Here is a 26,826-nt window from a genome sequence, read left to right on the forward strand (position 1 = left end):
CGCGCACCCGATGGTTTCACCTCCACAGCAGCGCACACGGAGCCAGATGGGAACCAGGAGGCTCCTGGGTGCCGCAGCCAGATGTTCATATCCCGCAGCCCGGCACACGCAGCGGGACGGGCGGCGCGCCGGGGCTCAGCAGCTGCCTCCCCGCCTTTCGCCCGCAGGCTGCGGCGGCGACGTGCGTGCGGAGCCGCAGCCACCGACCTGCCTCCGACTGCCTGCACCGGGATGCTCTGGGCAAACCAGCCAGCACCACGCACCCAGCAAACCGCTGCTTACAGTCCTGCCTCGCAGATAAAGCTCTAGCCCTGGTTACAAAACAAACAAACAAAAAAAAAGACACAAAATCAACAAATTCTGCTTTCGTTTTTGTGCAGTACCTGCGGGCTGACGGAGGCCAAGCAATGTAATTGTTGCAGTTTCTCCTGAATCATCGCTTTCCTGCCTTATCTGAGAGCTCTCTGTATCAGGAGAGGAGAGGGGAGCGTACCCAGCACCCAATATAGCCGTCCCTGCCCTGCGTGCCTTGGGTGAGACCTCTCCGAGTGCCACCAACGAGGCAGGGCAGTCCCAAGGCAAGCAGGCAGCCTGTGCCCAAGCGCCAGGGAGCAGGAAGGGACAAGCCATCACCCACACCGCCTGCCTGCCTCAAGGCAGGACCAGCTCCACCCAAACCAGCCCCATCAGATTCTTGAGAGGCTATTTTTCTACTCCAGAAGCACCCCTGGAAATCTTGAGCAAACACAGATTTGAAGACGGAGGACAAACCAAGCTGGGAGAGCAACAACCTCTCCTCCAAGGACCGAGGGCTGTGCCCACTATGCACTGCAGCAAGAGACCCTCCGCACAAATCCCCGCCTCCAGCCTAAAGGCTGGGACTAGGCTCCACAAAATTGCCTAGGAAAAAAAAGAGAGCTATATCATAGCTTTAATACCAAGGGAGAGTTTTAATATCATAGGAGAATCCCTAATGGCGTGATGCTGTGATATGAACGCAAGCTAAACCCCAGGCAGGACAGGTATGGGAAGGAAGGATGGAAGGAAGGACGTTCCAGAAGGAGCTTCCCATTAACAGGACTGAAATGCTGAAACGTCCCCTTGGCGCTGTAACAGCTCTGAACGGCCTCCGCACAACAGCACCTTGCCACACGTTGTCTTTACGCACCCAGGGAAGTCCAAACGACAGCGATGGAGGAACAGGAGGCATGTGCCCAGCTCACAGCCCTCTGCTAGGCAGGAGTTTGGCAGCGAGAAGGGTGCTCTTTCATACAGTTGCAGATTTCATGGCCAAAAGGAATTATTAAACTAATCCTCTATTTTGCAAGCCAGAAAACGTAGCTCCTTTCCGGGGAGCCAAGCCCAAGAAACGGCATTAACCCTCCCGGGATCACTGCTTTCCCGTCCACTCCCTGAAAAGTTCATGCAGACACATGCTGCACCGAAAATTGCTCCTGTGCTTTTAGGATGCAATAGATAAAAAAAATAAATAAATAAAAATGAAAAAAAAATAAGGAGGGAAAGACAAAGCCATTCTGATTTAGTCGAAGATGAACATTGCTCTTTCCTGCCCTCCTGGGACGGGCATGCACGTTACCGTGCGAGTCATCCAGAACCAGCGAAGCCTCCAGGCTGCCACCAGAGCCTGTCTCAGCTGTAGCAAGCCCAGCTCCTGAGACCGCAAGCGAAGGCAATGAAATGCGAGGCGGGGATCATTACTTTGAGACTATCGGCTCGTGCCACTGAGCCAAAGCCTGTTATACTGACATGGGTCCGTGCCACCCCAGCAGCAGAGATCATTCTCCATCTCCGCTCGCCCAGCTCCGGCCCCCCGGGACGGCTGCCCGCGCCGTGCTCCGCGCTGCCCTGGGAAGATAACCCGGCAGGTGCCAGGCGCAGGGCCGAGCCGCTGCAGCACAGCCCCCTGCTCACCACGTCCCGGAGCTGCCAGCACAAGGCATCACTCGCAGAGGAGCACAGAGCAAAAACCCCAAGCTTCCTTCCCTGGGGCAGACAGCCCGGGGGAGGAGACTCTCACCCCCTTCCCAGCACAGCCCCCTGCGTTTCGGTTTCCTTAGGAGAGGGTTTTTACTCCGCACCCCTTGCTGCGCAACAAAGGGAGGAGATGTCCTCCTGCAGCGGGACAAAGGGCCGCTCCTTGCAGGCCTCTCCTGGGTGCCCTTTCCCGTTGAGCTGACTCTCCTCGCTCCCTCCCCGTGATTTAAGAGTTCCTCTCCTGGCCCTGACAGTAAGGTATTTCTGTCCCACAGATTATAACTCACTCTGGGCTATTATTCAACTCCCAAGCCCTGGCCCTGCTGCATTTAGTCCAAACATAATATCCTTCATGCATATATTATCTGTCTCCCTATTATCTGGAATCATTTCGGAATTAAATTTCAGTCCTGCAATATTGGCTTGAAGAGCGGCTCGCTTTATGGGCTAGTCAAAGGTTAGAATACCAATCAAAATAACACTGCCGATGCAGAGAGACATTTTAATATTCCAAAACCCGGTAATTGTAAAAGGACATAATATTTTTTCCCTGATTACCCCAAAGGCAACACATGTTAACAAGGCGAGGGAGAGAGTGAAAGAAATTTCAGAGTTCAGACAGCCGCGCGACGGATTTAAAGGAGAAGCCGTGCGCGGCGGCCGCGCACCAGCCCCGGGAGCAGGAGGCTCCCTGCCCGCCCCGTGCCTCCGCCGCCCTCCTGGGACCTGTCCCCTCCGCCCCGAGCCCCCTGTGCAGCCCGAAGGCATTTAGGGCACCCTCACAGCGCACGGGAGGGAGCCAGAGAGAGTTACACTGAGACAGACACGGCCCAGGCTCAGCACGGAGGAGAAACCGCCCGGCCTGATCTCCTGCTCGGGCACCGAGGCTGCCCCACGTTAATTTCTGGCTGAAGCAGAGCTGAGGTTTTTAGGGAAAACCTTCCCTCCCGAGCCTGAGAACCCACCACAGTCCTCGGTGAGTTGTTCCAATGGTTAATTACCCTCCCTTTAAATATCTGCACCTGAATTATCTAGCTTTGGCTTCCAGGCACTGGAACTGCTTCTGCTTCACCCTGCTGGACTAAAGGAGCCTCTCAGCACCTTATGACTCTCTATAAATGCTCCGGAGCTACAGCCAAGTCACCCTTCTGCCCAGCACCCTGCACAGCTCCCAGGGTATTTAAAGCATGACAAGTGTCCTCGTAGGTCTCGCAGTTGTCATCAAGCCTTCAAGTTTCCAGGATCCTTACCCATGCAGAGATGATGGACCCAGGGTCCCAGCTGGGTCAAAGCGGTCCCAAGCCAGACGATCCAGCCCCTCTGCTCCTCCTCACCACGCCCCGTTCATAAATCCACCAGCATCAGGCTCCTGGATGCAGTATCCGCACACTTTATCAAAAATGATTTTTATGTTTTCTTTCAGGGCATTGATAAAAGTGCTAAATCCAAGAGGTCTGAGCAATAGCTCCCTGTGGGACCCCACCAGGAAGACATGCACTCCATGATGATTACCCATTTACAATTAAATGCTAGGAGCTGTCAGTTTGCTCGTTCTTAATCAATGTAACGTGTGCCATGTTGATTTTGTATCACTCTTGTTTCTTAATCAAAATGTCATAAGGTACCAAGTCAAATGCCTTCCAGAAGTATATTACATTGACATGGTTACCTTTATCAACCAAACATGTAGTCTCATAAAAAATATCAAGTTAGTTTGAAAAAGATCTAGTTTCCATAAATCCACATTGATTGGCATTATATTACCCTCTTTTCATTCTTTATTAATCAACTATGATATCTGGCTTTTCATTACTTTGCTCAGAATTAATGTCAAGCTGATAGGGCTATAATTACTTCATCGGTCATCCCATTTGCCCTTCGAAATTACTGGTACAACATTAGCTTTCTTCGAGTCCTCTAGAACTTCCCCCATGTTCAAAGACTTATTAAAAGCCACACGAACAGCCAACAGCTTCTCAGCCAGCGCTTTCTAAACTCTCGTAAACCAGCTATGCACAACGCCAACCTCGAGCTACCACTTCACTTCTATTACAAAACTGCACTGTAAGAGCATCCTGCTCAGTGATACAGCATCCTCTGCCTTTCTGTAAATACAAGGTATTTATTAAAAATGGTTATTTTGCTGTTATAAGCAACTCTTCAATTTCCTCCCAGCTATGAACCAATGCCATTGCAGACTTTTCTGATTTCCATGGAAAAGACACCCTTACTCCCTTCAATGCTGGAGTCATGTTTTTGCTTCTGTTCCCCTTCACAGCCTCTCTCATTCCTCCCTTCTGAGGGACTGACTTACCACTGCCAGGGACAAGGAGCCCAAAAGAGCACTGCTGCCATGAAGGAAGGGTCTTGGAGCGCTCAGCCACGCAGCTAACCAGCACAGTGCTGAGTACCAGGTGCCTGATCCAGCCGAGGATGTACGCAGCTCTTCGCAGTTAGGTGACAACATCTGCTCCTGTGTTCGATGCTTCAGCCGTGAAGCAATCTTCCTGAGGAATCCTCCGTTATTTCTGACCCTAGTAGGCATTTTGCATTCCCTATAGCCAGTAGCTCAATAAACAGGCAATTGATGGCCATTGTACTAAGTTGTACTAAGTCCTCAAGAGGTTAAACTTACAAAAGTAAGGCACGTTTTCAGGCACATGGGCCAAAAATCAAACCACTTCTCAACAGCATCCATTTCAATGTTCTTTGTGCAAAGCACTCGAGACACTTTAACACCAAGTGCCTGAGAAGTCCTCCTCCCATCCCAAAGGCACAAGGAATTGTTAATTCAGAGGAGAGGCAAAAAGCTGTTAGCAAATCCTTGTTTGTTTAGGATGTGTTTATTTCCAGTTGCCAAATATTAACAAAAACATTCTATTACACGCTTCCTCCGCTGCATTTCACAAAGCGGGGAGGTGACCTTAAAACATTTGTGCACGTGTATTAACGGTTTGCTTCCGAGCACCTACGGATCATCAGAAGCTGGGCCTGGAAAAGGCCAGCTCTGCACACAGCCACGTGCTCCCCACGGCTCCGTCAGCTCTGCCTCGTGGTGTCCAGAGGAGGAACGGTTCCCAGTCCTGCAACGGAGCCACTTGCAAATAGCCCTGGGGACACAGGGCATGTCACGGCCTGTGTGTGAATCGAGCTGAATCTTCACCTTCCTTAGAGCCCTTCCTTAGAGCACGCCGAACTGACCCCTGAGGGCAAAGCATTCAAACTGCCAGGGGAAAGCAAGCAAAGCTCTCCTGGGCGTCAGGAGGATGTCAAACTTGGGCTGGTTTTCTGTCCTTCCTAAAGCAACCACTATGAGCGTACCTACAGACAAGCTGCCCTCTGTGAACAGAAAGATCACAGATGGCCAAACACAGCCAGGATGGCTGTCCTGAGAAAGGGGCAGCTCTGTGATGGTAGGAAGACAGCCTTTTTTCTTTTACACAAATATCACTTGAGAGACGAGAAACAAAACAAAGCCCTAGTGGTTACATACAATACTCCTCCGTTACCCTATAACTGAATAATGTCCAGAGAAGAAACAGGAGATCAGGATACCAAACCAAAAATAGCTTCCACAACCCAATTCTGGAGCCAGCAAGTGGCTTTGTGCCAGCTCTCCAACAACTTACGCTGAGCTGGAAAAGAGACTACGAAGCGAGAACATGGCAGAGGTCTCGAGTCAGGAATAACACGAGAGAAGAACTGACAACACTTCTTTGCTCCTTCACAGAAGGCAAGACTGAGGCCCAAGAAAAAGATCAGGCAGGAGGTTGAAAAGAAACAAAAGGACATGCATCTTCCCACAACATGTGAATAAACAGAGTATAATTAATGCATAATTAAACAGCCAAACTCATTGCTGCAGGATGCTGGAGAAACTGAAAGCGTCAGCAGATTCGGGAAGAGAAACGTATGGTAGGCAGACACGGTAAGCGCTGTGGGTGACGGGCACAGTGGCCCGGGGAATGCCGCCAGCTCCCGGCCCTCGGAGAGGATTGCAGGGAAGGAGAGAAAGCTGACCCGAGCCGTGCTCTCCTTGGTGCACTCCGACAGCACCAGCTGCTGCCCTCTGGCAGAGAGGAGCTGGGCTGCACAGACCTCAGGGCTGCCTGTTTTGACACCTTCATCCTCCTCCCCTTGTTTTTCTTGCACTCCTGAAAGGGCAAAGGCAGCGCGAACGCGAGCTGATCCTTGTGTTGGAGTCAGCATCAATGAATTTATCCAGGCTACCTGACGGTGCTCACGGGGCGTTTACCCTCTTCAGGTAGATCTTGATCCACAGCCTCCTGCTCTACTTCAGCCCCGAGCACCCGGCCACGCAGCTCGGTCCTGCACCGCAGCCCTAACCCCTGGGGCCCCTACGGGACAGGGACACGAGGGAACGTGGCCGCAGGGTGGTGACTCTCCGCCGGGATGGTTTGGGGGCAATCTGAAATGTTGCGGCGTTCAAAGGAAGCCTCCTGTGCCTCCTGCAGCCCTCCCGCCGCGCTTGGCTAGTCGAAGGGAAGAACATGATCAACTCTCTGCCCCGAGTCAGCTCTACCCTGACAGCTCACCAGAGACACGCGATCGCTCAGTGACATTAAAAATGTCAGCAAACACCGATCAGGCTTGACGGAAGGGATGTGCTAGCAGGCTGGGGGGGGGGCACAGGGCAAGGTAAAACTTCAGCAAACTCGGTCAAGTGCACGAGCAGCTCTTCTCCCTTCGTGCTCCACGGGAGGCTTTTGCACAGATCCAGGGCGCCGTGGCCACCCGGGACACCCCTCAGGGGTGGTGCTCCCCACCACCTGCATGGCCAGATCGACCCAAACTTGGTGCAACACAGGTGTGGTGGCCAGCAGGGCCCCGTTCCTGTCTTCACCTTGCCAGAATTATCATCTTGGATGGAATTATTTATTTGAGGCAAATCTTGGAAACTCTGCAAGAGGACCCAAGACACAGGGTGCTTGCCTGAACTACTGCTGCAGCACAGGAGTGACAACTGCTCACCAGCAGACACCCACAGGACAGAGAACAGGATGCAGGTGGGGCATCCTGCAGGAAGCTGCTCGCAGTCGCACATGCCGTTTACACTCACATGAACTCTTTTCTCGACATCTGAAGGATCCAAGTCTCCGCATCACCCATGACCTAGAAATTAGCAGTTTCATGCCACCCCCAACGTCTTCACTTCATGGATCAGGTCAGAGGCAGACTCAACCTAGGAGGTGTTTCTAAGTCAGGAACTTGCCAGAGGGAGGGGAAACGGGGATGCCTGAGCTAGGAATAGAAGAGCAGGGGGGGTAGTCACCCGTCTATCCTTATTTATCTCATACTGGGAGCTCAGTCAAAAGAAACTGAGGCCCCACAGGGTCCTGATGCTTTGACAGGATTATTTTTTTGGGCTGGATATCGTCTCCTGTAAAAACACACAGGCAGTTCCCCCCCACACACCCACATACAGCAGGGCAGCAGTAGCATAGAAAGATCCTCACCGCAGGCTAAGAGCAAGGCGGGGAGGCAGCCCTCAGCCACAGGACAGGAGAGGTCCCTGCCCTCCTGCTCCAGCTGGGTCACTTCCCAGAGGGGCTCGGGGTCCCAGGAAACACCCTGTGCGCAACAGGGCATCGGGCACGAAAGAACCAGAAGAAAATGAAGATTTTTAAGGAATTAGATGGGTTGGAGAAAGATGAACATACCTCCCACATCCCCTCCCTGGGTGATCCGAAGGAGATGGCAGCCTCACTTGGAGTAACACAGCCTCGAGCGATGGGAAAGAGCCGTAAGTCATTCCTCCAGAGGCCCAGAGGAGGAGCACGGCTGGACCAACCTACTTCCGAGCAAACATCAGGGTACACAGGGATTTTTTTTTTATTATTATTATTCTGAAGCCATCACCCTGCTGGTTACAGAGCCGCTATCCATTCACCGCAAGTTTAGTGAACTTCAAATGGCGATCATTAATGGTCACTGAACTGCAGAATGCCCCAACGTGCTTTCAGATTTCATTTACCGAGGACCAGCAATCAGCCAAAAGATTTGCTCTGACAGCAGGGAAATACAAGACCCCTTGACAAGTTCAGCTGGGAATGTGCTGCCAGCATCCCTTGTTAAGTTCATGTTCTACCCTATTTGACGGAACAGATCATGCAAATTGTCCTTCTGCGGCCGCTCGGCCTGTCACTCACGCTTCCATTTAAAACAATAAATAAATAAAAGAACAAAAGAAAAGCCCCGAAGTACAACAAGCTGTTTACAAGCAAATTCCACTTACTAAGACCCCTTATTATCAGGAAAAGGCACAGAAACCCAAATAAAACCTGAAATGGGATGGGGGAAGGGAATCTTACTCATTCCAAGGTTTAACCAGAAGGACCACCCCAGTTACTCTCGTGTTAGACATACCCCAGCCTCCCCTCGCCCTGCCAGTGCTCGGTATCACACCATTTATTTTTCTTTCCACCCCACTTTGCCGCTTATGGCACCGCTATGTCTTCCCATGCGGATGGAGCAGCTGTGCCAGGAGACCCCGTGGATGCATGGCAGGCTGCTCCTCGGCCAGCCAGAGGAGGTGTGGAGCAGCAGCAGATGGCACACAGCAAAGCACACGGCATTCGGCTTTGCGAAGTGCTCACAGGTCTCTTAGGCGGACGTGCTGCTGGGACGGCTCCCCTTTCCCAAAGCGCAAAGGGAAGTTCCATTTTTTGTACCGGAATATTTACACGTTTACCAACCAGGATTTGATCTGAAGAAGCTGTGCTCCTAGCAGCCTTACACAGCAAAACAAAACAGAGTGAGCAGCACTGGGAGCGACAAAACCTCTGCTGGAGAGGCGCCTCGCAGCGTCCCGCTGTTACACGGAGACACCGCGCTGTGCCTGCCACAATGGGACTCTCCCCAGCTGCAGAGCACATCCCATCAAGTACAGTAAGACTCTATTAGAGGAGATACAATAGGGAGCCAGAGGACTCGCTCAGCCCAGCCTCTGAGAAAATAACTCATTTCAATGCAAAACAGCAGTAGTTATTAGACACCTCCTTAAAGAGGAAAGGAGAAGGAGAAAGGGAAGGTGAAGGGAGGGAGAAAGGGACCACGGCAGCTTGCACAAAAGTACCTTTTTCAGATTAATCCACTGTTTGAAGTAATCAGCAACCGGCAGCCCTAAGTACTGGCATTGTCCTGGTAACCTGTAAGAGAGAAGAGAGAGTAGGTTTGATTCAGTTACTGTCCTGACAACACAAACTCTGTTTTATTAAGCGCATTTCGTTCCGAGATGGAAGAGCCCCTCAAGTCTGCTCTAACATGCTGCACATCAGAAGGACGGTAGCTCTTGGCAAAAAAAAAAAAAAACCTCATGAGAGCGCGACTTGGCTGAAGCCTGACACACATCCAGCCACGTCCAGGCTGCCGACACCTTTCAGGCTCAGCATTTTGAACAAGGGCTGCGTGCGGCTCTCCTCCCAGCAGCTAAAACACAAACACAACTGGAGCACCTGGGCTGTCCTTAACTAAGTGGACTCATCGCAAATCCCTGCAAAACCATTGTGGTCAGCCAGCAGAAATGACAGAAAATATGATGGGGAAATTCACCTGTCATGCCCCGGTGCTTTTTTACATGGCCCTTACGGTTAAAACACTGAGTGAGACACCAGGGAGGGAAGGAGGCATCGAGCAGTCATTTTTGGGGTAGTAATTGCAAACTTTCAGTGCTAAGAAAGCAGAGGCTTATTTCAACGTAGGCGCTTGGAAGCAGAGAGCAGTCACAGCCCTGACGATGCAAAGTGCTGCACAGTCTGACTGCGGGTTTGAGCCCCAGCAGGCAGAGCTGGGAGCACGCACGCTGAACCTCTGCAGGAACAGAGCTCACCAAAACCTGCCCTGGGGAGGCAGCGGGGCTGCCCGAAGGGACAACAGGAGCCAGGGATTTGGCGAGCAGCCTCTCCCAGCCGGCACCAGCTAGGAACTGCCCCTCTCCGCCAGCGCACGGGGAAGGCTGAGCCGCAAAGCCGCGCGACTCCAGCCGAGGCCGTGCTGGAGATGAGTTATGGGAGGCTTCCCCGGCCGCTTTGATCCGATCAGGAGTAATTGATGGATCTTGTTCATTCACGTACTGCTGAGCATGCCTGGGGCACCGGTCACAGGATCCTTAACTGAAGCAAAGGAACATCCCAAATAAATATGTCAACTAAATAAATGACTAAATTAGACCCGTTTGTGCATGTTAAAAGCCACAACCCCAGAAACCGGCTTTTGCAAACAGAGGGGGTGGGGAAGTCTTACAACTTCCTTGGCCGTGTGGGGACTGTAGGGGGAGGCTGTAGGGAAGGAGGGAAGGGCTGCAAGAGCCAGCGTCAGCTGCTCGAACACCCCAGCACAGACCCTGTCTGGGACAAAGTACTGTCTCCCTGCACAGGGCAAAGCCTGGATGCTCCAGGCTTCAGGTTCAAGGCTGAAATTCAGGAACGAGCTCTGCTCAGCTGGAAGCACAAGCTGGGTACACACCACTTTGAGCTGGGGTACACCAACAGCCCCCCCAAACAATTACTGAGAGCTCAGCCCAGCCCCAAGCCCTCTGACCACCAGGGCAGCACCTCTTCAGACCCATAGCATTGCACCGGTAAGGGGATGAGGGAGGGCTGCACACAGTGCACTTGTGGATAATGTCAGCGGTACTGAAGGAGCAGTTTGGTCTGTGCTGACTCCATTTCGATGGGAAGAAAAGGCTGGAAGCTGGCAAAATATACCCAGGGGAACCTCCCAGGAATACGTGGCCATATATTCCCGTGGCCGTAATACACTGGCTTTGCGAGCCCTGCTTCAGCTACAGAAGGAATAGACTGTGTGCCAAACCCAAATGCCTGGTCCCGTAGAGATGCACACGGCATCATTTAGGAGCAGTAATTTATGTCATACAAGCACATTTGAATAAGGAGGTCCAGAGGAATCTCTCTGAAAGCAGGAAGCCTGTCACAGGAATGAGCTTGCAAGCAGCAGGACGGAGGCGATTTGCAGGGTAAGCAATGTGACCTGACAGCACGCTCTCATCTCCGGGCACGGCTCATCTGATGCTAGCACCATCGCTCTGAAATAAACCACCTGGAGTCACTCCTCGCAATTGCACAGCCGTCACATAAAAAGCAGCCCGGTCCGTGCATTTTACAGCCTTTACGCATACGCCCATGACATCCCAGAGTGGAACAGACCCCTCCGAGCCCAACCAGCATCCTAGGAAAGCTGTTTTCTGTAGTTTTTTTTCTGATTTCCGAAAAAAAAAAAAAAACACTAAGAAGAAAAGGAATCACGGGTCTAATACAGGCAGATGATCAGCTCAACCTCTTTGACGGCTCACGTTTAGCTAGAAGGATCATGACAGCAGCTAGCAAGAGGTGTGTTACCAAAAGCTAGGGTTCTCCTCCCAGCCTGAGAGATTTTCATTAATACAGCTCTCAGCCCAGCTCCACTCAGAGGAATAATTATTGTCTAGCCTAACATTTGGATGAGGCCCAGGACAAGCAAGTGCAGCATCGTTGTTAGCCACAGGACTTGACAGCTAACCACCCAGCGCAATGAATGACATCCAAAGCGTTTCCATCCCCGTGGGACCACCAGGCCCACGGAACTGGACAGCCTGGTCCTTCCTCCACCCTGAGACTGATGGCAGTACGCCCTGGGCGCTGGACAGTGGGTCTTTAATTGGAGAAAACAAATGTCCCAAATAAATATGTCAACTAAATAAATGACCCATTTTTGCAAACAAGGAACAACCCCAGAAACTGCCTACGGAGCTGCGTGACCTAAGGACATTCCCCATCCCCCTCCGTGCTTCTGCTCCCCTCATTTCACTCCGGCACCAGAGAGACCTCACGAAGTTTTCGAAGCACTGCAAGCTCCACACTTGCTGTAAGCTGGGCAGGCTGTCAGCAGCATGGACCAAAGGTATCCGTCGGCTCCCTGAGCTGAAAGAGGCAGGTCTGGTGGCTCCAGGCCAGCAGGGATATGGCCATCAACTGGTTTGTCCGTTGCAAAGGATAGTCCTGTGGGTCTGGTCCAGCCCAGTCTGGGTACACAGTGCTCCCAGCACAGGACTGGGGAGCTGGGGGCTGTCACTGCACAGAAAGCAGGGCCCCAGGAGATCACTCCTGCAGGGTCTCTTCCCCTCCTGTCATCTGCAGCAGCCCCATGCTCCCCAGCATCTTCTCCAGGTTGGAGTGAACGGGGCACACCTGTGGCTGGGGAACGAAACTGCCACAGCCTCTAAGGAAGTACATCTACTTATGAGGATTGCTGCTGACTTGAGCAGCTCATTTGGCAGACGAGCTTTTATGCTCAGTACAGCTTCCCACTACGGCAAAACTCAGCCTCGATCACTGGGACGGCTGTGTTTGAGCAAAGAGCTCAGGACGCGGAATCACAGAACCATCTAGGCTGGAAAAGACCTTCATGATCACCAAGTGCAACCATCAGCCTGACCTACCAATCCCATCACAAAACCACGGCCCTTAGTGCCACATCCACATCTCTGAGATACCCCAGGGATGGGGACTTCCCTGGGTGGCAGAAGAGAAAGAGCACCGCGTTTCCCTTCGTCAGCATCCTGCGATGCTTCCAGCTTCTGAAGGAAGTCTTGTTCCCCCCCTAAACGTTGAAGTTCTCGCTCCCTGGGAAGGAAGCTGGCTCTCCAAACCATCCCGTCAGCCAAACACCGTGCTTCGGTACGGCTGGACTCGATGATCCTTGTGGGTCCCTTCCAGGTCGGGATATTCTGATTCTATGACTGCACTTGACAGAGAGAAACCTAAAAAAGAGAAACCTGAAAAAGGCTGTGGGATTTTCCACCCCGGGCTCTATTTTCCACCCAGCCCTGCTCCTCGGTCCCCACACCGCGGGGTAAATGGGGCCCGGAGATGCAAACGGGGGGCGAGGTCAGACGGCTGCATCCCTCCCGTTGGAGCCGGCTCCCTGCGAGGCGGCGAGATGCGCGCGGCTCGGCGGTGATAAACGGCCTTGCTTTAGTTATCACTTTCCTTAAGTTAAGGAGAGCAGCCCGGTGATGGATGGGCTGGAATTCGGTTATCGGGGAAGGCTGTCAGCCAGAGTTGCCTATCTCCACACACATTTAGCAGGGCATCATTATGCGATGGCATGGAGTTAAAATATGACCAAGGGTATTGAGAGAAAGAAAGAATGGGATTAAAAAAAAAAAAAAAGGCAAATTGAGCAACAAAAAGGAGTGTGAGGCAAGAACGTTATCGTACTAGTGACACCTTTTATCTCGGTCTGGTTAGCTAGAGCAGGGCACAAATTGGTCCTTCCTCCACTATTGTATCCTCTTGTACAAACAGAAGCAGATAAAATGTGTCACCAGCGCGATAGCATATCAATTTAACCCTAATTATCCGGGGGGTCAAACCAAGAAATAGGGGTTTCTCATTTCAACAGGTTCCTCCGCCTCTGCTCGGAGCCACCACATTAATATGGAAGGGGGAGGGACAGCCGTAATTGATTTCCGTCACTCAGGTGGTCCTGGCGTATAAAAAATTAATGCTCGCTTCTCCCACCTCATCAGAGCTGGTTAACGTCCATCTGCTTCTGGGTTCAGGATGTCAGGAGACAAAGAAATTGGGCCACTTTCTACACACTGGGTGTATTGATATTGAGCCAGTTAAAAGCACAAGTCCCTCTTTGGGAAAGATAAAGGGACATTAAATCTTGATATTTATAGACCTGGTCGCAGCCTTCAAAAATAAAATAGGAATCCATGCACTGGAGACCTTGAGTCGTAAGAGATGCAGAACATTTTAATTGTGTCCTGGCCAACCCCGCTGCACCGGGCTGCAAAGGAGAGGGCTGGGACACTCCTGCCCTGGGAATCCTCCGCTGCAGGAGGGCTGCAAAGCCTGAACGGAGCTGCGTGGAGGCAGCAGCACAGAACAGCAACAAGGTGGTACCGGAGAGAGGAGAGCTGCCAAGACACCTTGCCCTGGCTCTGCAATTCGGAGCAAGGCTGGTGAAGTCATGGCATGAAGGAGACCTGGACCTGGTGCAGAAGCGCTGCTCTCCTTTGGCACAGGCTGGGATCTCTGCCTTGGAGAGGGTCTGAAAAGCCCCGGGCTTGCACAGAAACCCTGAGACAGGTCCCTTCTCCCTCCCTCCCGCCTCTCTGTGCTTTCCTTCCACCCTCAGCTCTCTCAGCCACCCCCAAACTTGTCACAGCGCAGCAAGCCTACGAGCCGCACATCAGCTTTAAATATCAGCATGCGTGAAGCAGGGACATGAGAGCAGGGAAGTGGGAACAGACAGAGCAAGCCTCCATCGCCTGTCAGGGAACACTAATGAATTTCAACGCCAGCAGCCATTGCCTCAGATGGGCTGGCGAGAGGAGGAGATGGAGTGAGAGCGAGGAGCCTTTGCAGGAGCAGCCTGCCTTGTTTCAAAGCCCCCTCTGTTAATAAATGTCACTGCCGAGCTGGTGCACGGCCCCTGTGCTGGCGTGGGGTGGGCTGGGGGGAGATGGGCGGCTGCCAGCGTGCGGGGTACCTGGGCAGCGCAGCCTTTTCTCCTGCTTTGTCCCCAGGAAGGAGCCAGGAAAAGGAAGCAGAGAGGATATCACCGCTTCACGCCGTGTCCCAGCACCCAAACGGCACGGCACCGCTGTGGGGAACCAGTAACAACCAGTAACAACCTCCAGAGAAGTGAGGACTGCGACCCCAGCACCGCCCAGTCCCACCACTGGGCCAGAGGCTCTCTGGGGCCGGGCAGAGGGACGCAGACATCCAGGCACTGTGCCTGCCTTCCCGGCAGCAGCAAAGGGGTCAGAGAGCTGGCTGCCCCTCTGCTAACACGAACGCGCTCCCGAGGCTGCGCGGGGAGAAGCATCCGGCACGGGGCACCACGCGGCAACCGCACCGCTGCACAACATGAAGGTCAAGGCGAGTCTGCTCTACAAATGTCAGCCTGTCATCTCCGGATATTAATGAGGGCTGACCAGCAGCTAAAACGCATCCATGCTCCATTAGTAATAAGAGAGGCACGATGCGGGAGAAGAGCACGCGCCGAGGCACCGGTGGCTCTGCAGGGCCCGGGGAGGTGTGGTGATGCACGAGATAACCGGGGCCGCTCCAGCTGCCCGGGAAAGGAAGCAGTTGCCACACAACCCACTTCACTGGAGTGTGTGTTATCTCCTTCCATCAATCTTTAATTGGATTAGTGTAATGAGGCCAAAAAACCCAGGCTAAGCAGCGAGGCTGATACCTGGCACTTGCAGACCTTCCGTTCTTTTTTCCGTGATGCCCGGTGTGGCCAGCACTGCTTTCTCCCAAAAGCCTAATGGCTGAGAGTCCCAGCAGCACTACCTGAAACGCCAGGACACCCACCTCACCTCCCTGCAGATTCACCCCCGTGCTACAGCTACATCCCTCTTCCCTAAAGTTTTACTTAGAAATCTGGGGGAATCCCAACCCCCACGTTTCCCAAGCAGCAGGCTTGTGAACAGGAGACTCTGTTACCCCAGGATGCAGCCGGAGCATTGTAATACACTGGGAACATAATCCTGCCACAAAAAGTACACAGGGCAAGCAGCTCATTGTCACTCGTCGGTCCTGCAATGCACTGCGTGCCTTCCACTGCCATCAACCTTAATGAAACATGAAGGCATTTAGCACCGTATGAGATCTGGCCCTTTTATGGGTATCTGTCTGTGCATCAGCTAGGTGCTGGCAGAGATGCTATCTCAACATTAAAAGCAAGGCTGTAACACAGCGGGTATTCAGCTTCCAACAGAAAATGTTCATCAACAATTGCACACACATGATGCTACAATAAATCTGTGTGCTACCGCTTAACAGGTTCTCTTAAAATGATTCATAGCTCTATTTACTGGGCCTGATTCTGCTATTATGCATGCGGTAGTAAATCTGGAGTAACTCTACCTGCTGTTAGCAAGTAGCCAGCGAGAGCAAGATCGGGATTGAGCCGTTTCAGTTTTAAACAAGCACCTAATTACCATGCAGCAAACCAGGGCTCGCTGGCTCCACGGTTCAGCTGAGGTTAGGAGTGCGGCAGGCAGGAGCTCTGCACTCCTCCACATCAGCAAAGGAGTGCTCAGGGGTAGAGCTAACGCTCTTGCAAGCCCTTCCAGACAGGGAGGAGGACTGGGAGGATTTGCCTTTGACAGCAGAAGCGCACCAAGCTGCTCCCAAGGAAAGAGAAGCTGGAAAGTCTCCAAGGCTGAGGTCACCCTCTCAGCCTTGGGAATGTGACACTACAACAAAAAAAAAAACACACTTAAAAATGGATTTCTACGCACAAGCTTGCAGTGACAGTTCAGCTGCTTACTAAATATAACATCACAGAGCATCTTATTAACAGTAGCGCACAGTGTTAGCAGACTGTGCACCTACGTTGTAGGCACGTTCTCGATGGAAGTCACCAGCGTGACCGCAAGCTGTGGCTGGTGGACTTCCAGTCGAGCACCAGGAAAAACTCTTCACCGTGCAGGAAACAAAAGCACCGGGACAGAGAGCTGGGGAATCTCCTCCCCTGGAGAAGACCCTGACCAAGCTGCTTCAGGTTGAAATTAGCCCTGCTTTGAGCAGGGGGTGGAAGAGAGATCTCTATGGAAATTGTTCTGTGATTCATGCTGCAGTGGAGCCTAATTACAAAGGCAGAGCGTGTCCTTCCTCCGTCTATGCAGCCCCTTATGAAGTCTTTCCTACAGACCCTCATCCAGTGATCGCCTGGTCCCCTGCACATGAGCAGTTTTAAGAGGCAGCGCTCAGACTCCTGCTGCAGAATCCTCTGATTACTTCCTGAGTGCAACAGATGCCCCCCCAGCGCATCGTGTCTGAGCCCCCTCAAAACCAAAACCCGCACAAGAATTACACTAAAATTAAACACACTTCTCCTCCCACCACACAATCTCCCACTGGAGAAGCATTCCCCCGCAGGAAATGAGTGTGGCAAGACCTAGAGCAAGGTGCTGCTCGCGGACTGACGTGTCCTGTCCCGGTTCCTCAGACTCGCTGTGCGACGTGCCGGAGGAAAACCTCGCCTCTCCCCTGCCCTGCCTGTCCTGCCCGGTTAGCTTCCACACCCTTCAGGAGCAGGGCTTCTCTGCTATGAGTCATAAACTGCTTAGTGCCTAATGGTAAAGCCTATAGACGCTTAACATAATGCAATCATGTCACTTAAAGGCCATTAGTCTCCAGCCTAAGCAGCATTTTCCCAGTCACAAAGGAGACCTGCGCACTTTGGAAGGCAGGGGAAGGACGTGGGCAGCCGCGCGGGTCACCGGACTCGCAGTGATGTGAAGCCCGAAGCAGGATGGAGCCCAGCAGAACAACATGGGGAAGGTTGTGGCAGCTCTAGCAACCAAACGGCTTCATTTCTGGGGCTTCCTTGTGCTGCTGCATACAGCTGGAATCAGCAGAAAGCCCCTGCTTGCCAGAAGGAAAACCTCTCCAGCACCAGCTGTGGATGTACTGCTTGTAAAGGGGGCATGAGTCCCTCACCCCCACAAAGGGTCTCGGGCTTTTGGCATCTCATCACCTCCCTCCCCACTGACTAAAGCAGATCATTTATCTACAAGGAAATACGCCATTCTGCCTTGTAAGGCTGTTCGGCCAGGGACATCCCCTTCCAGCACTGTCCCTGCCCTCCTCCGGCACCCCATCACCCTGTCCCCTCTCCCAGACGACTCCTGTGATCGCCTCCTGCTCCTCTCCCCACTAAGGGGAACAGAAATCCCACAAGGAGCTGGCGGGATGGGGTAACCCCTCGCCCCCTCTGACAACACAAAACTGAGAATTACATGCATTACGGCTCGCCGGGCTCTTGGCACAGCCTGCGGGCCTGTTCCTCAGGGTGCTGAGCTCCTCAGGGTGCTGGGCTCCTCAGGGTGCTGGGCACAGCTTCCCGTGCTGCTACAGATCAGCCCTGCGCGAGGGGAACCAAGTTCAGCCTCTCCTTGCGGGGAGAGGCCGCTCCCCGGCTCCAAGCCCGAGCTGCCATTAGTGTTTGCTTCGGCGGAGAGAAGGAGCAGCGAATCCTCCAGAGCAAAGGACAAGTGCAGCAATTAGGATGCAGGGGCTGCGGGAGCTGTTTAACAGCCCGACCCGCAGGTCAGTGCCGCCGACTCCCAGCCCCTGCATAAATATTGTATGAGGAGGGGAGAGGGGCTGCTACGAGCCACCCTCAGCGCCAGCCCTCCCCCCTCCGTCGCCACTCCGCAGCTCGCTAGATGCGCCGGCACCATTATCTACAGATGTGACAGTTGGGGAAAAGCACTCGAGTAACTAGGGGAATGGGAAGGGGGCTGCTCGGCGGAGCGGGAGCCCGTGGCCACGGGGCTGGGGCCCGTCCCCACCTCCTGCTCCCCGCTGCAGGGCTCTGCCCCGCGTGGCTCAGCACCAGCACAGCACGGGCAGCCCCTGAACGGGACCACAAAAACGCCAGCAGGGCAGGGAGCACGGGCTGCAACCGCCCCTTGCAAAGGTTGAGCAGGGGGGGCTGATTGCCAGTGCTGCTGAAGGACACTTCAGCCAGCTTTCCAGTTCCCTACCAGCATCTCTCCTTGAGCCTCCCTTTGGTGGGAGCTTCCCAGCAACATAATGAGAGGCTTTAGAGCAACAGCCCCAGCAGCCTCCCTCCCTCTCCTGGAGCACATGCAGAAGGGACACAGCCCATGGAAGCAGAGGTTTTGCCAGATGGTCACATTACCATTAAGATCTCTACCGGCGCAGCCCTGCTGTCGGCCACCCCTCTATGCTGGGTGCCAAAGCCACAGCAGGCAACGTTGTTTAGACGTGGCCCCCACCTGAGCAGGTCCTCTGCTGTACAACTCCGCTTGCTCTTGTCCTCTCCTTCCTCTGCCCATTCCTTTGCTGGAGGTGCCCATCGACTGCACGCTTGCTATGACGCTCTGCACAAATGCAAACCTCGTTTCAGGACTGCTAAGACTGAGGGCTGCAAAGCACAAGCAGCAGTGTACCAGTGTACCCACAAATTCCTAGGGCACGCAGCTAACAAACAGTCCTGCCCAGGGCAGCACACAAGGGCTGCGAGATGGGGAACGCAGCTTGGACACGCTCCTGTCCCCGACACCCCCCCCAGAAATGCCTCCCCTGCTTTGGGGCAGGCTGCTGACTCCGAGGCAGGCAGAAGCCTGGCCTTACCATTCTCAGCTTTCCTGAGCTCCCTGTGCAATTAATGGGCTTAATTATTGATGGCAAAGGCAGGGAAGGGAGGAAAGAAAGAAAAAGCCAACGAGAAGGGAATGATGTGGGGGTGGCAGGCGCCAAAGGTCTCCGAAGAGCTTCCCTCAGCCTAGAGCAGAGAAAGAGCCCCTAGCCGCTCTGCAGCTCCCACGGCCCTGCTCTAATGCTCCCTGACATGCCTCTGAAGACAGCGAGCTGTTTGCAGTCACCACCGTGATTTGTTAGTAATTATTTTCACGGTGTCACATTGCTGTCACTCTCTTAACAAAGAGACAGGCAGCCCGAGGCTGCCTGCGAGAAAGAACCAGCAGAGAAAAGGAAGTGTCAGGCACCCAGGGATCCTCTTTGCTTCCCGGGTTTCATAACCACAGTCCTCACCAGCTTCTGAAGGAACTTCTGAGGAGAAGTGGCAAGTCAGAATCATCTCCCATCCTCGTCACAGCAAGAGGAATTAATTACTTAGCCCCCTCCTAATTTCATCTTACCTGTACACCCAGTGCAAGACCCAGGTGCTCAGAGCCCCTTAAGGCACCAATTTGCTTCAGGTCTGCAGCAAACACAAAAACTTTGGCAATCGATGACTTTTAGCATTCTCCTAGCAAGCTCCGATTTCTTTTCACGTGGTCTTGCCATCAGACTGCGCTTCCGAAGCCCAGCAATCCTGACGGCAAAATCCCACCTCTGCCCACCACCCTCGCGCACATTAACCCCTCCACACCAGCCTCATTAATTCCGTCACGCTGCTGGGCTCCGCGGGGCAGCAACATTTCACTTGGCATTTTGCAACGCCAGGGATCTCGGCGGCTTCCTCCCACCTGAAATACACAGCCTAGTGGCTTGCCGTCTCTCTTTTCTCGTAGACACCACGGTGACTTGACAAGAACCTCCCCCTTGAACCAGCTCCCACCCATTTCACACCTGCTGTGCAACCACCATCCATCCTTTGGCTAACGCGGCCCTCAGAAGTAATCACTCCTTCCCCAGGAACTGTGGAGCTTGCTCGGGCCCCCAAGGAATGGAAGCTATTTTGGGACCTGACGTGTCACACAATGTAAGGACAGAGAGATGAAAGACCGAGACACCTGGCCGGCCAGCCCTTAAAGCACCCTTGATCTCTATGCAGAAAGCAAGCGGACTTCCTCCGGAGCAGTTCCAAGTTTGAGTTGCAGCAGACAAGCGTTCTTCCCCTGCCTGCTTACTGACAATGCACAAGGGTCATTCCCTGCAGCCACGGGGAGACTGGGGTATTAATTCACCCTCTTAGCACAGGGAGAGTTTGGAAATATTAAGCCTCACCACCTAAGCAAAACCCGCCCGCAATTACCTGCATGGAAGAGCACCGACTCAGAGGGCAGCTCCTTTTCAGGGGTCCTTTTAATAACCCAGAAACGGCACATACGTGCTGTGAAGAATTAGGATCGCCATTGGGAAACTAAATGGTCCATAAAACGTAACGGCTCTCTCTGGCACGGGGAGCACAGCGAGCTGGAGGAGAGGTCTCGGCAGCCTCCCAGCGCCGGGTCTGCAGGGGACACGTGTGGCTCCACGCGGGGACGGCGCTGAGCCCAGGAGGATGCTGGCACTGAGACCAGCCCAACGCCCAGAGGGGAAAGGGGAAGCAGGGATGAGCGAGGGGCACCTACGGAGAGAAGATAAAGGACATCCCGGAACGCAGGTGCTGGGCAGATGGGAGGAGAAAAGCCCTGCTCAAAGAGAAGCAAACAAAGCTGGTGGGACCCAGGTAGGACAAAATGCTGGGCTGCAAGAGCTTCCCGCACGTGGCCCTGCCGGCGCAGCGCACTGCATCCTCGTTCTTCTTCCCAGCAAGTCCTCCACCCTGCTCTTCTGGGGGTACCACCTCCACCTGCCTCGCACCAACACCTGGTCCAGAGCAAGCTCCGAGCACAAGACACGGTCTTGGTGTGCCAGGCTGAGGGCAGCACACTGGCCAAACACAGCAAAAGGTGACTGCAGCGCGGAACAGGCTTAGCTCAAAAGGTTAGTCTGCAGCTCGGGTGTCCCGCACGCACCCACACACCCGCTCCTTGGGAGTCAGAGCGGCTGGACAACGCACAGGAGAATACGCTGGAGGGAAAATACCAGGGCTGACCTCAAGATGGCCCAGTAGGTCTTTGCCAGCCAGGAGCTTCAGGAGGAGAGGGACCGAACCCATCCAGGAAAATGGCTCCCACCAGGAAACAAACACGCAAACAAACAAAATGCTTTCCAGAAAGCTACTGAATTACACAAAGCTTGACTAGAAGATGACACAGCTCCCAGGCTGGCAGTACTTTCAAGCAGAGCTCTGTAACCAGAGCAGCCACGGGAGCGCTCCTCCCAGCTAAGGCTCTGGGCAGGCAGCGCTGGTGCCAAGCCACGACCGCTTTGCCTCCGCTTGGAAGTCAGAAGAGCCGAGATCCAAAGGGAGAGAGCTGACATGTTAGCCCCAGCATGAAGCACTACAGCTGTCTAGAGCTAGGAAAATTAAGCTTTTTGAAGTAATAAAGAAGAGTTGCACTTTATGAAGCTACTCCTCATGCCACAGACAAGAAAACCCTGCTGACAGAGTCTTCCAGTGGTTTATCCTCTACTGCCCTATGGTCAGCCAGCTTTTCACCTCCCCAGGGCACAGGTAACCATAATGTTGATTGCTATTAGAGACCTCTCCGACAAGCACAGAGGGCCAGGGGTGTGCTTTTTACCAAATGCCCATTATAAATCCATTGGTTTTGAAGCCATTTTGACTGAATTCATTATAACACTGGACCCAGAATTCACCTGAGATTCTACCTTATTATTCTTCCTTACTGCACGAGCAGACAATACTAGGACCGCTGGCTTGCATTCGTCAGTGCAATTGTCCAAATATAGCCTGAGCTGCTTTATCCAGGAATGGAAAAACTCACCTTCTCCATTCATTACCCCACCTCAACGGCTCGTTGCTGGGAACGGAGTATTTCATGCAATGCCCATCTCATTTCCCCTACGCTGCAAACTGATTCCAAGTCCCTCCACCATCTTTCACACCGTTTCCAACTTCTTTGGTCCTAATTCCCAAGCAGCAGAATCCATGCTCCTCAGAGCACATCAGGCATCACGGCCCGATAAATCTGTGCCAACTACAGCCCTGACTGTGACAAACATCTTTGCTGTGATGCACCAGCCAAGAAGCAGACCCGAAGGTGACAGTCAATTGCACGATGATCCCCGTACAAAGATTTCACGTCCAAAGCTTAACGCAAAGGCACTCGCGGAGCCACACGTTGCAGAAGGTCTCGTGCAACCAGCACATTTCAGACAAAGGCAGGAACCGAAGACAGCTGGGGAACCGCTGCAGGGGGATAAGGAAAATAAGTGTGCTATACTCATTTTAAGTAAGCGTTGCACACTCTTATTTTTAAGGGGGGGGGGGGGGAGACCTTAAAAATAAAACATTTATTTTGCATTACTGATATCATTTCCTTTAAAAACAAAAAGCTGGCCTGCGGGGTCACAGAAGCGAACAGGGTCAGCGCTACTCCCTGTAAGTGCTAGAGAAGAGCATGCTCATAAGGGTCCCTTGCTTAGCTCCAGCAATGCACTTTAGGATGTAATTACATGAACAACTCCATCAGCAAAGCTGACTCAAAAGGTTCCTGACCCTGGATATTCAGCCCCGTCCCTGCGCCGTAGTTCACCACCCTCTTCTTGAGCCAATGTAGCCATGTGAAAGGGTACACCATGGGTTTGGTCAGCAAAACGATCCCCGCTAAAAGCAACGAAAATATAAAAAGCAACAAAAATAAGCTAATCCCAAGATTTTTAGTCGGAAAGGAATTATTTTCTTATTTTTAACCACAGATTACTGTGTTATATTTCTGTTACCAGCTCTTCCCTGTTACTCTGAGCCCACATCCTGCCCTGCTGCCACCCGACCAGCCCACCCTAAGGCTTCTCCTGCCTGTCCCCACTGCTACCCAAGCAGCTCCGCTCACGCACTTCAGGCTGCCTGCATTTCTCTCCCAGGAAAAGACTGCTGACGCCCTCCTGGCCCTGTGATAAAGAACAGCACGCACGAGGGACACCGACACCATCAATCTCTCCCTTGTGACCTCAGGCCAGTTCCAACCCGATCCTCCAGGACAGAAGACCAGGAGGAGCAACCCGCTGACACTGAGCAGGTCTGGGAAGGCAGGTGTCCTCCCAGCCGGCGCAACTTGCACAGGAAGAATTCAAACAGTGAGATAAAATTAAGCAGCGGTATAATTCATTGCTCAGAATTTACTAATATGCAACCCAGGAAGAGCACCAAGGGCCATAAACATCTCAAGGCACTTCACAGTGTTTTATCACTGTATTAGAGTACTTGCCTTTTAACATTTATTTAAGAAAATAAACTTCTGAGCAGTAGTTTCCTGTGAAGAAATAAATTAGCATGTTCTGATCAGCCACAGTACAAGCACCTCCGTGTTGGAGGTACACAGAGCAAAGCCTCCACACGTTTTTACCTATCTGATGCATTTGCAGAACGATCCAACCCTGGAAGGAGAATTAACTTGTGCTCCTGACGTTAAGGTGTCGGTCTGAGATTCAGACGTGGCTCAGCTCCTTTCTCTGCCTCTGACTGCCTGCGTGACCACAGGCACCTCGCCTAACCTTGCTGTGTCTCAGCTGTGTAGCTACAAACACGCAGCAAAAACTCTCCCCTCGGTCGCCAAGATTAATTCCCATTGTGCTTAAAAAGCAAGCAAAATGGTTCCACGCACAGAGGGAGGCAATTTGACGTTTCAGAAGAGATAAAACCACGCTGAAGAGCTTACAATGCAAGGGCTCAACCCCGGCAGACTCCGAGTACCCTCTCTATCCAATAAAACCATCTCCCGCAGTCAGCAGCACGTTACCCTCACCACCCAATGCCACATCAACACGATTTGCTTAATCACCAGTGGCAGTTGTGTCCTGGGCGCAGGGTGAGGTCCCAGCAGCAGAGCAGACTACGTCGGGTCTGAATCCGGCCCTGGAGCTTTTCAACTTGGAGGAGAACTTGCAACAGGCTGAAGGAATCCTCCCGCTGGGCCTGAGGACCGTGCGCTAACGAGGCTGTATCCCCGCTCATATTTTAGCTTGGCAGGTCTGGTGCTCCTTTCATCTTTTGCTTCAGGTAGCTCTCTTTAATTAATAACATTTCTGTGCCGGCGCAGGGAACTTTCCACCCAGAATGAATGGCCCTCTCTCATTAGAACCACGACTGTCATGATGTATTCAGGAGCAGGAGCGTGATTCATTCCCCTGTCTGGGAACGAGGGGTGCTGCTGGGGGGCGGCGGGGAGAAGAGTCTCTGTAATGAGTGACGGAGGTGTGCTGAAGTTGATGCGCGACTCTGGCGGCTTGAACTGCCTTGTCAGGACAAGCCTTCAGAAAGGTGATGTTCCTACTCAAGAGGTTTTCCTCATTAAAGAAATTGCATCTTAACAAGAGGGAAGGAGGGGAGGGGCGGCAGGAGAGCTGCTGTCTCCCCGACTCCAGCCCGGTTCACACGCAGCCGGAGCTGAAAGCCGGCTGACGCGAGCGCAGCCGGCAGAGACGAGCACTCCTTTTCTGAGCCCTCTCGCGCAGCAGCCAAATCCCCCAACAGGGACTTTCTCTCCTGTGTTGCACCAGACCCATGAAGAAGTCCCTAGCAGCAGGGCCGAGGACCTCAACTCATGCCTCCATGAGCCCTTCCCGGGTGCTCATGTCCCCTTCCCTGCCCCCAGCTCTTTGTGCGCTCCCTGCTGCCAGAGGGAACCCGGGCAGAAACAGCTCTGTGATCTTCCACGAAAGCTCTGATGTTCAACAAAAATCAAGTCTGCAGCCACACAGTGCCTCGTTCCCTGGAGATCCTTGAGCCAAGCAAAGGTTTCACAGGTCCTTTAGCAGCTGAGAGCCATCCTGGATGCTACAGACCCAGACACCGCTAGACACCACCATCAGAGAGCAGTACCTTGACAGTCACCCTTCCTCTTGTGCTTTTCTTTGAGCCAAAAGTGCTACGCACGTTGCAGCAGGGTTATGTCCTCGCATCCACCACTGACAGGCTGGAAGGTTCCTCCCTTGTGTTCCAGCCGATACTCCCCACCCAGCTTGCTCGCCCTGCTGTGCTTCCCAGTGCCCTGGCACCTGCTGGAAACACCCACAGTAAAGAGGCCTGTCCAAAAAAATACCATTTCTAGCTCTTGAAGAGCACATTCAGACTGAAGCCGACCTGCCCAGGTCTCTGTTGGAGAAGCCAGGAGCAAGGCTGCACGGTTTGCCACCAACAGCCAAGCTGAAGACAACGGAGAACAGGAACTACAGATCACACGAGCCACTGGTAAGAGGAGCACAGCTTGCTTCGCGGACAGCTACGCAAGCAGCTGTTATTGCTAAGGGAAGGAAGCTGAGAAAAAGAGCAGAGTCAAGAACGGACCTGCCCCAAATCACTGCTCCCCAGGCCAGGAAGCACTGCAGCAACACACGGGCCCTTTGTAGGCGGCAGCTCTTCAGCAAGGGGCAGCATCGTGCTGTGGAGGAAGCATCAGTGCCGTGCCTTCAGCCTCCGAGTGCTGAGGACAACACACGGACCCTGAAACCTCACACGAGGGGCAGACGGATTGCATTTCGGCGTCCCACTCCCCCAGAGTGGGAGCACACAGAGCAGATGCCAGCAGGTATATCTTCACCCCAGAGCAATGGCCTTGTGTCCTTCCAGGTGCATTTCACCTCATTTTGCAGAATTCCTCTGGAACCCAGAGGGGTTTTCACCGTGCAACACTTCCAAGAACACGCTTGGACAGGCAGCACCACCTCTCCTCTCGCTGCCCCAGTGCCTTCAGTGCCAAGCTTGTGGTCTCCACACACTAGAAGAAGGCACCAGCCACAAGTCTTTTAGGGAAGTACAGGGTAAGTCCCTGGAATACTCCCTAGATGTCCCACCTCTCTGAGGACGTGTCTATCTCCCTGTCTGAGCAGCCTTGTTTCAGCTCCGTGCCTTCCCTCTTTCGAAAGAGATGCTCAGTTCTGCTTTGCTAAACCCTATTTGGCGATGTGTCTAAACACACGCAAACTTAATTAGTTCAGGAGGGAGACTCGGCATTTGTGGTGACGGATAAAAGTAATGGGAAACGAGACAAGTCAGAGCTGGCAGGGAGTCCTCACTCAAGCCCCATTCAGTGGCACAGCGCTAATCAGATGTGACGCCACACGCTGCTGCACCCAATCGGCGGCGGAGCGGCGCGATGCGCTCCTCACTGCGCAGCTGCAGCCAGGCTCCCTGTATCCGTGTGGTTGGAAACATGAAATTTATTTTCTGCTCTGCCCTGGAGACGCTTCAGGATTGAATTCTGAAGTTAATGGTTTAAAAAAAATTTTTAAAAGGAAGAGGGAGAAACGAACCACTCGCTGCAGCCTCGTGGCCAGGAGTGGAGTCTTCTTTTCCAGCTGACTAGTGAGGCACAATCCATGTGAGAGACCACTGAAAATGGTGAATCAAGTATCTCGGGTCCAGATCTGTGTGTCCTGCTGGGCCAGCTCACCCCACAACCTCTACAGCTCACCAGAAAGAGGACCCAGCTTCAGTTCTGTTTCTCCTACTACAGAGCTCTGAAGCAGGAAAAAAACCAGAAGGTTGCTCATTCCA

General features: G+C 53.1%; 1 protein-coding gene across 3 annotated transcripts in view; it reads right to left on the bottom strand.

The window, feature by feature from the left end:
* The window catches only part of ERI3 (ERI1 exoribonuclease family member 3), a 118,616-nt gene that overhangs the window by 59,986 nt on the left and 31,804 nt on the right, over positions 1 to 26,826 (bottom strand). For all 3 annotated transcript variants that reach the window (XM_048058920.2, XM_048058919.2, XM_013176386.3), the window contains exon 6: positions 9,092 to 9,164. In XM_048058920.2, coding sequence (XP_047914877.1) covers positions 9,092 to 9,164 — 73 coding nt within the window. The remainder of the gene's footprint in view (positions 1 to 9,091; positions 9,165 to 26,826) is intronic.

Source organism: Anser cygnoides, chromosome 8, assembly GCF_040182565.1.
Source record: "Anser cygnoides isolate HZ-2024a breed goose chromosome 8, Taihu_goose_T2T_genome, whole genome shotgun sequence".
NCBI classification, from domain to species: domain Eukaryota; kingdom Metazoa; phylum Chordata; class Aves; order Anseriformes; family Anatidae; genus Anser; species Anser cygnoides.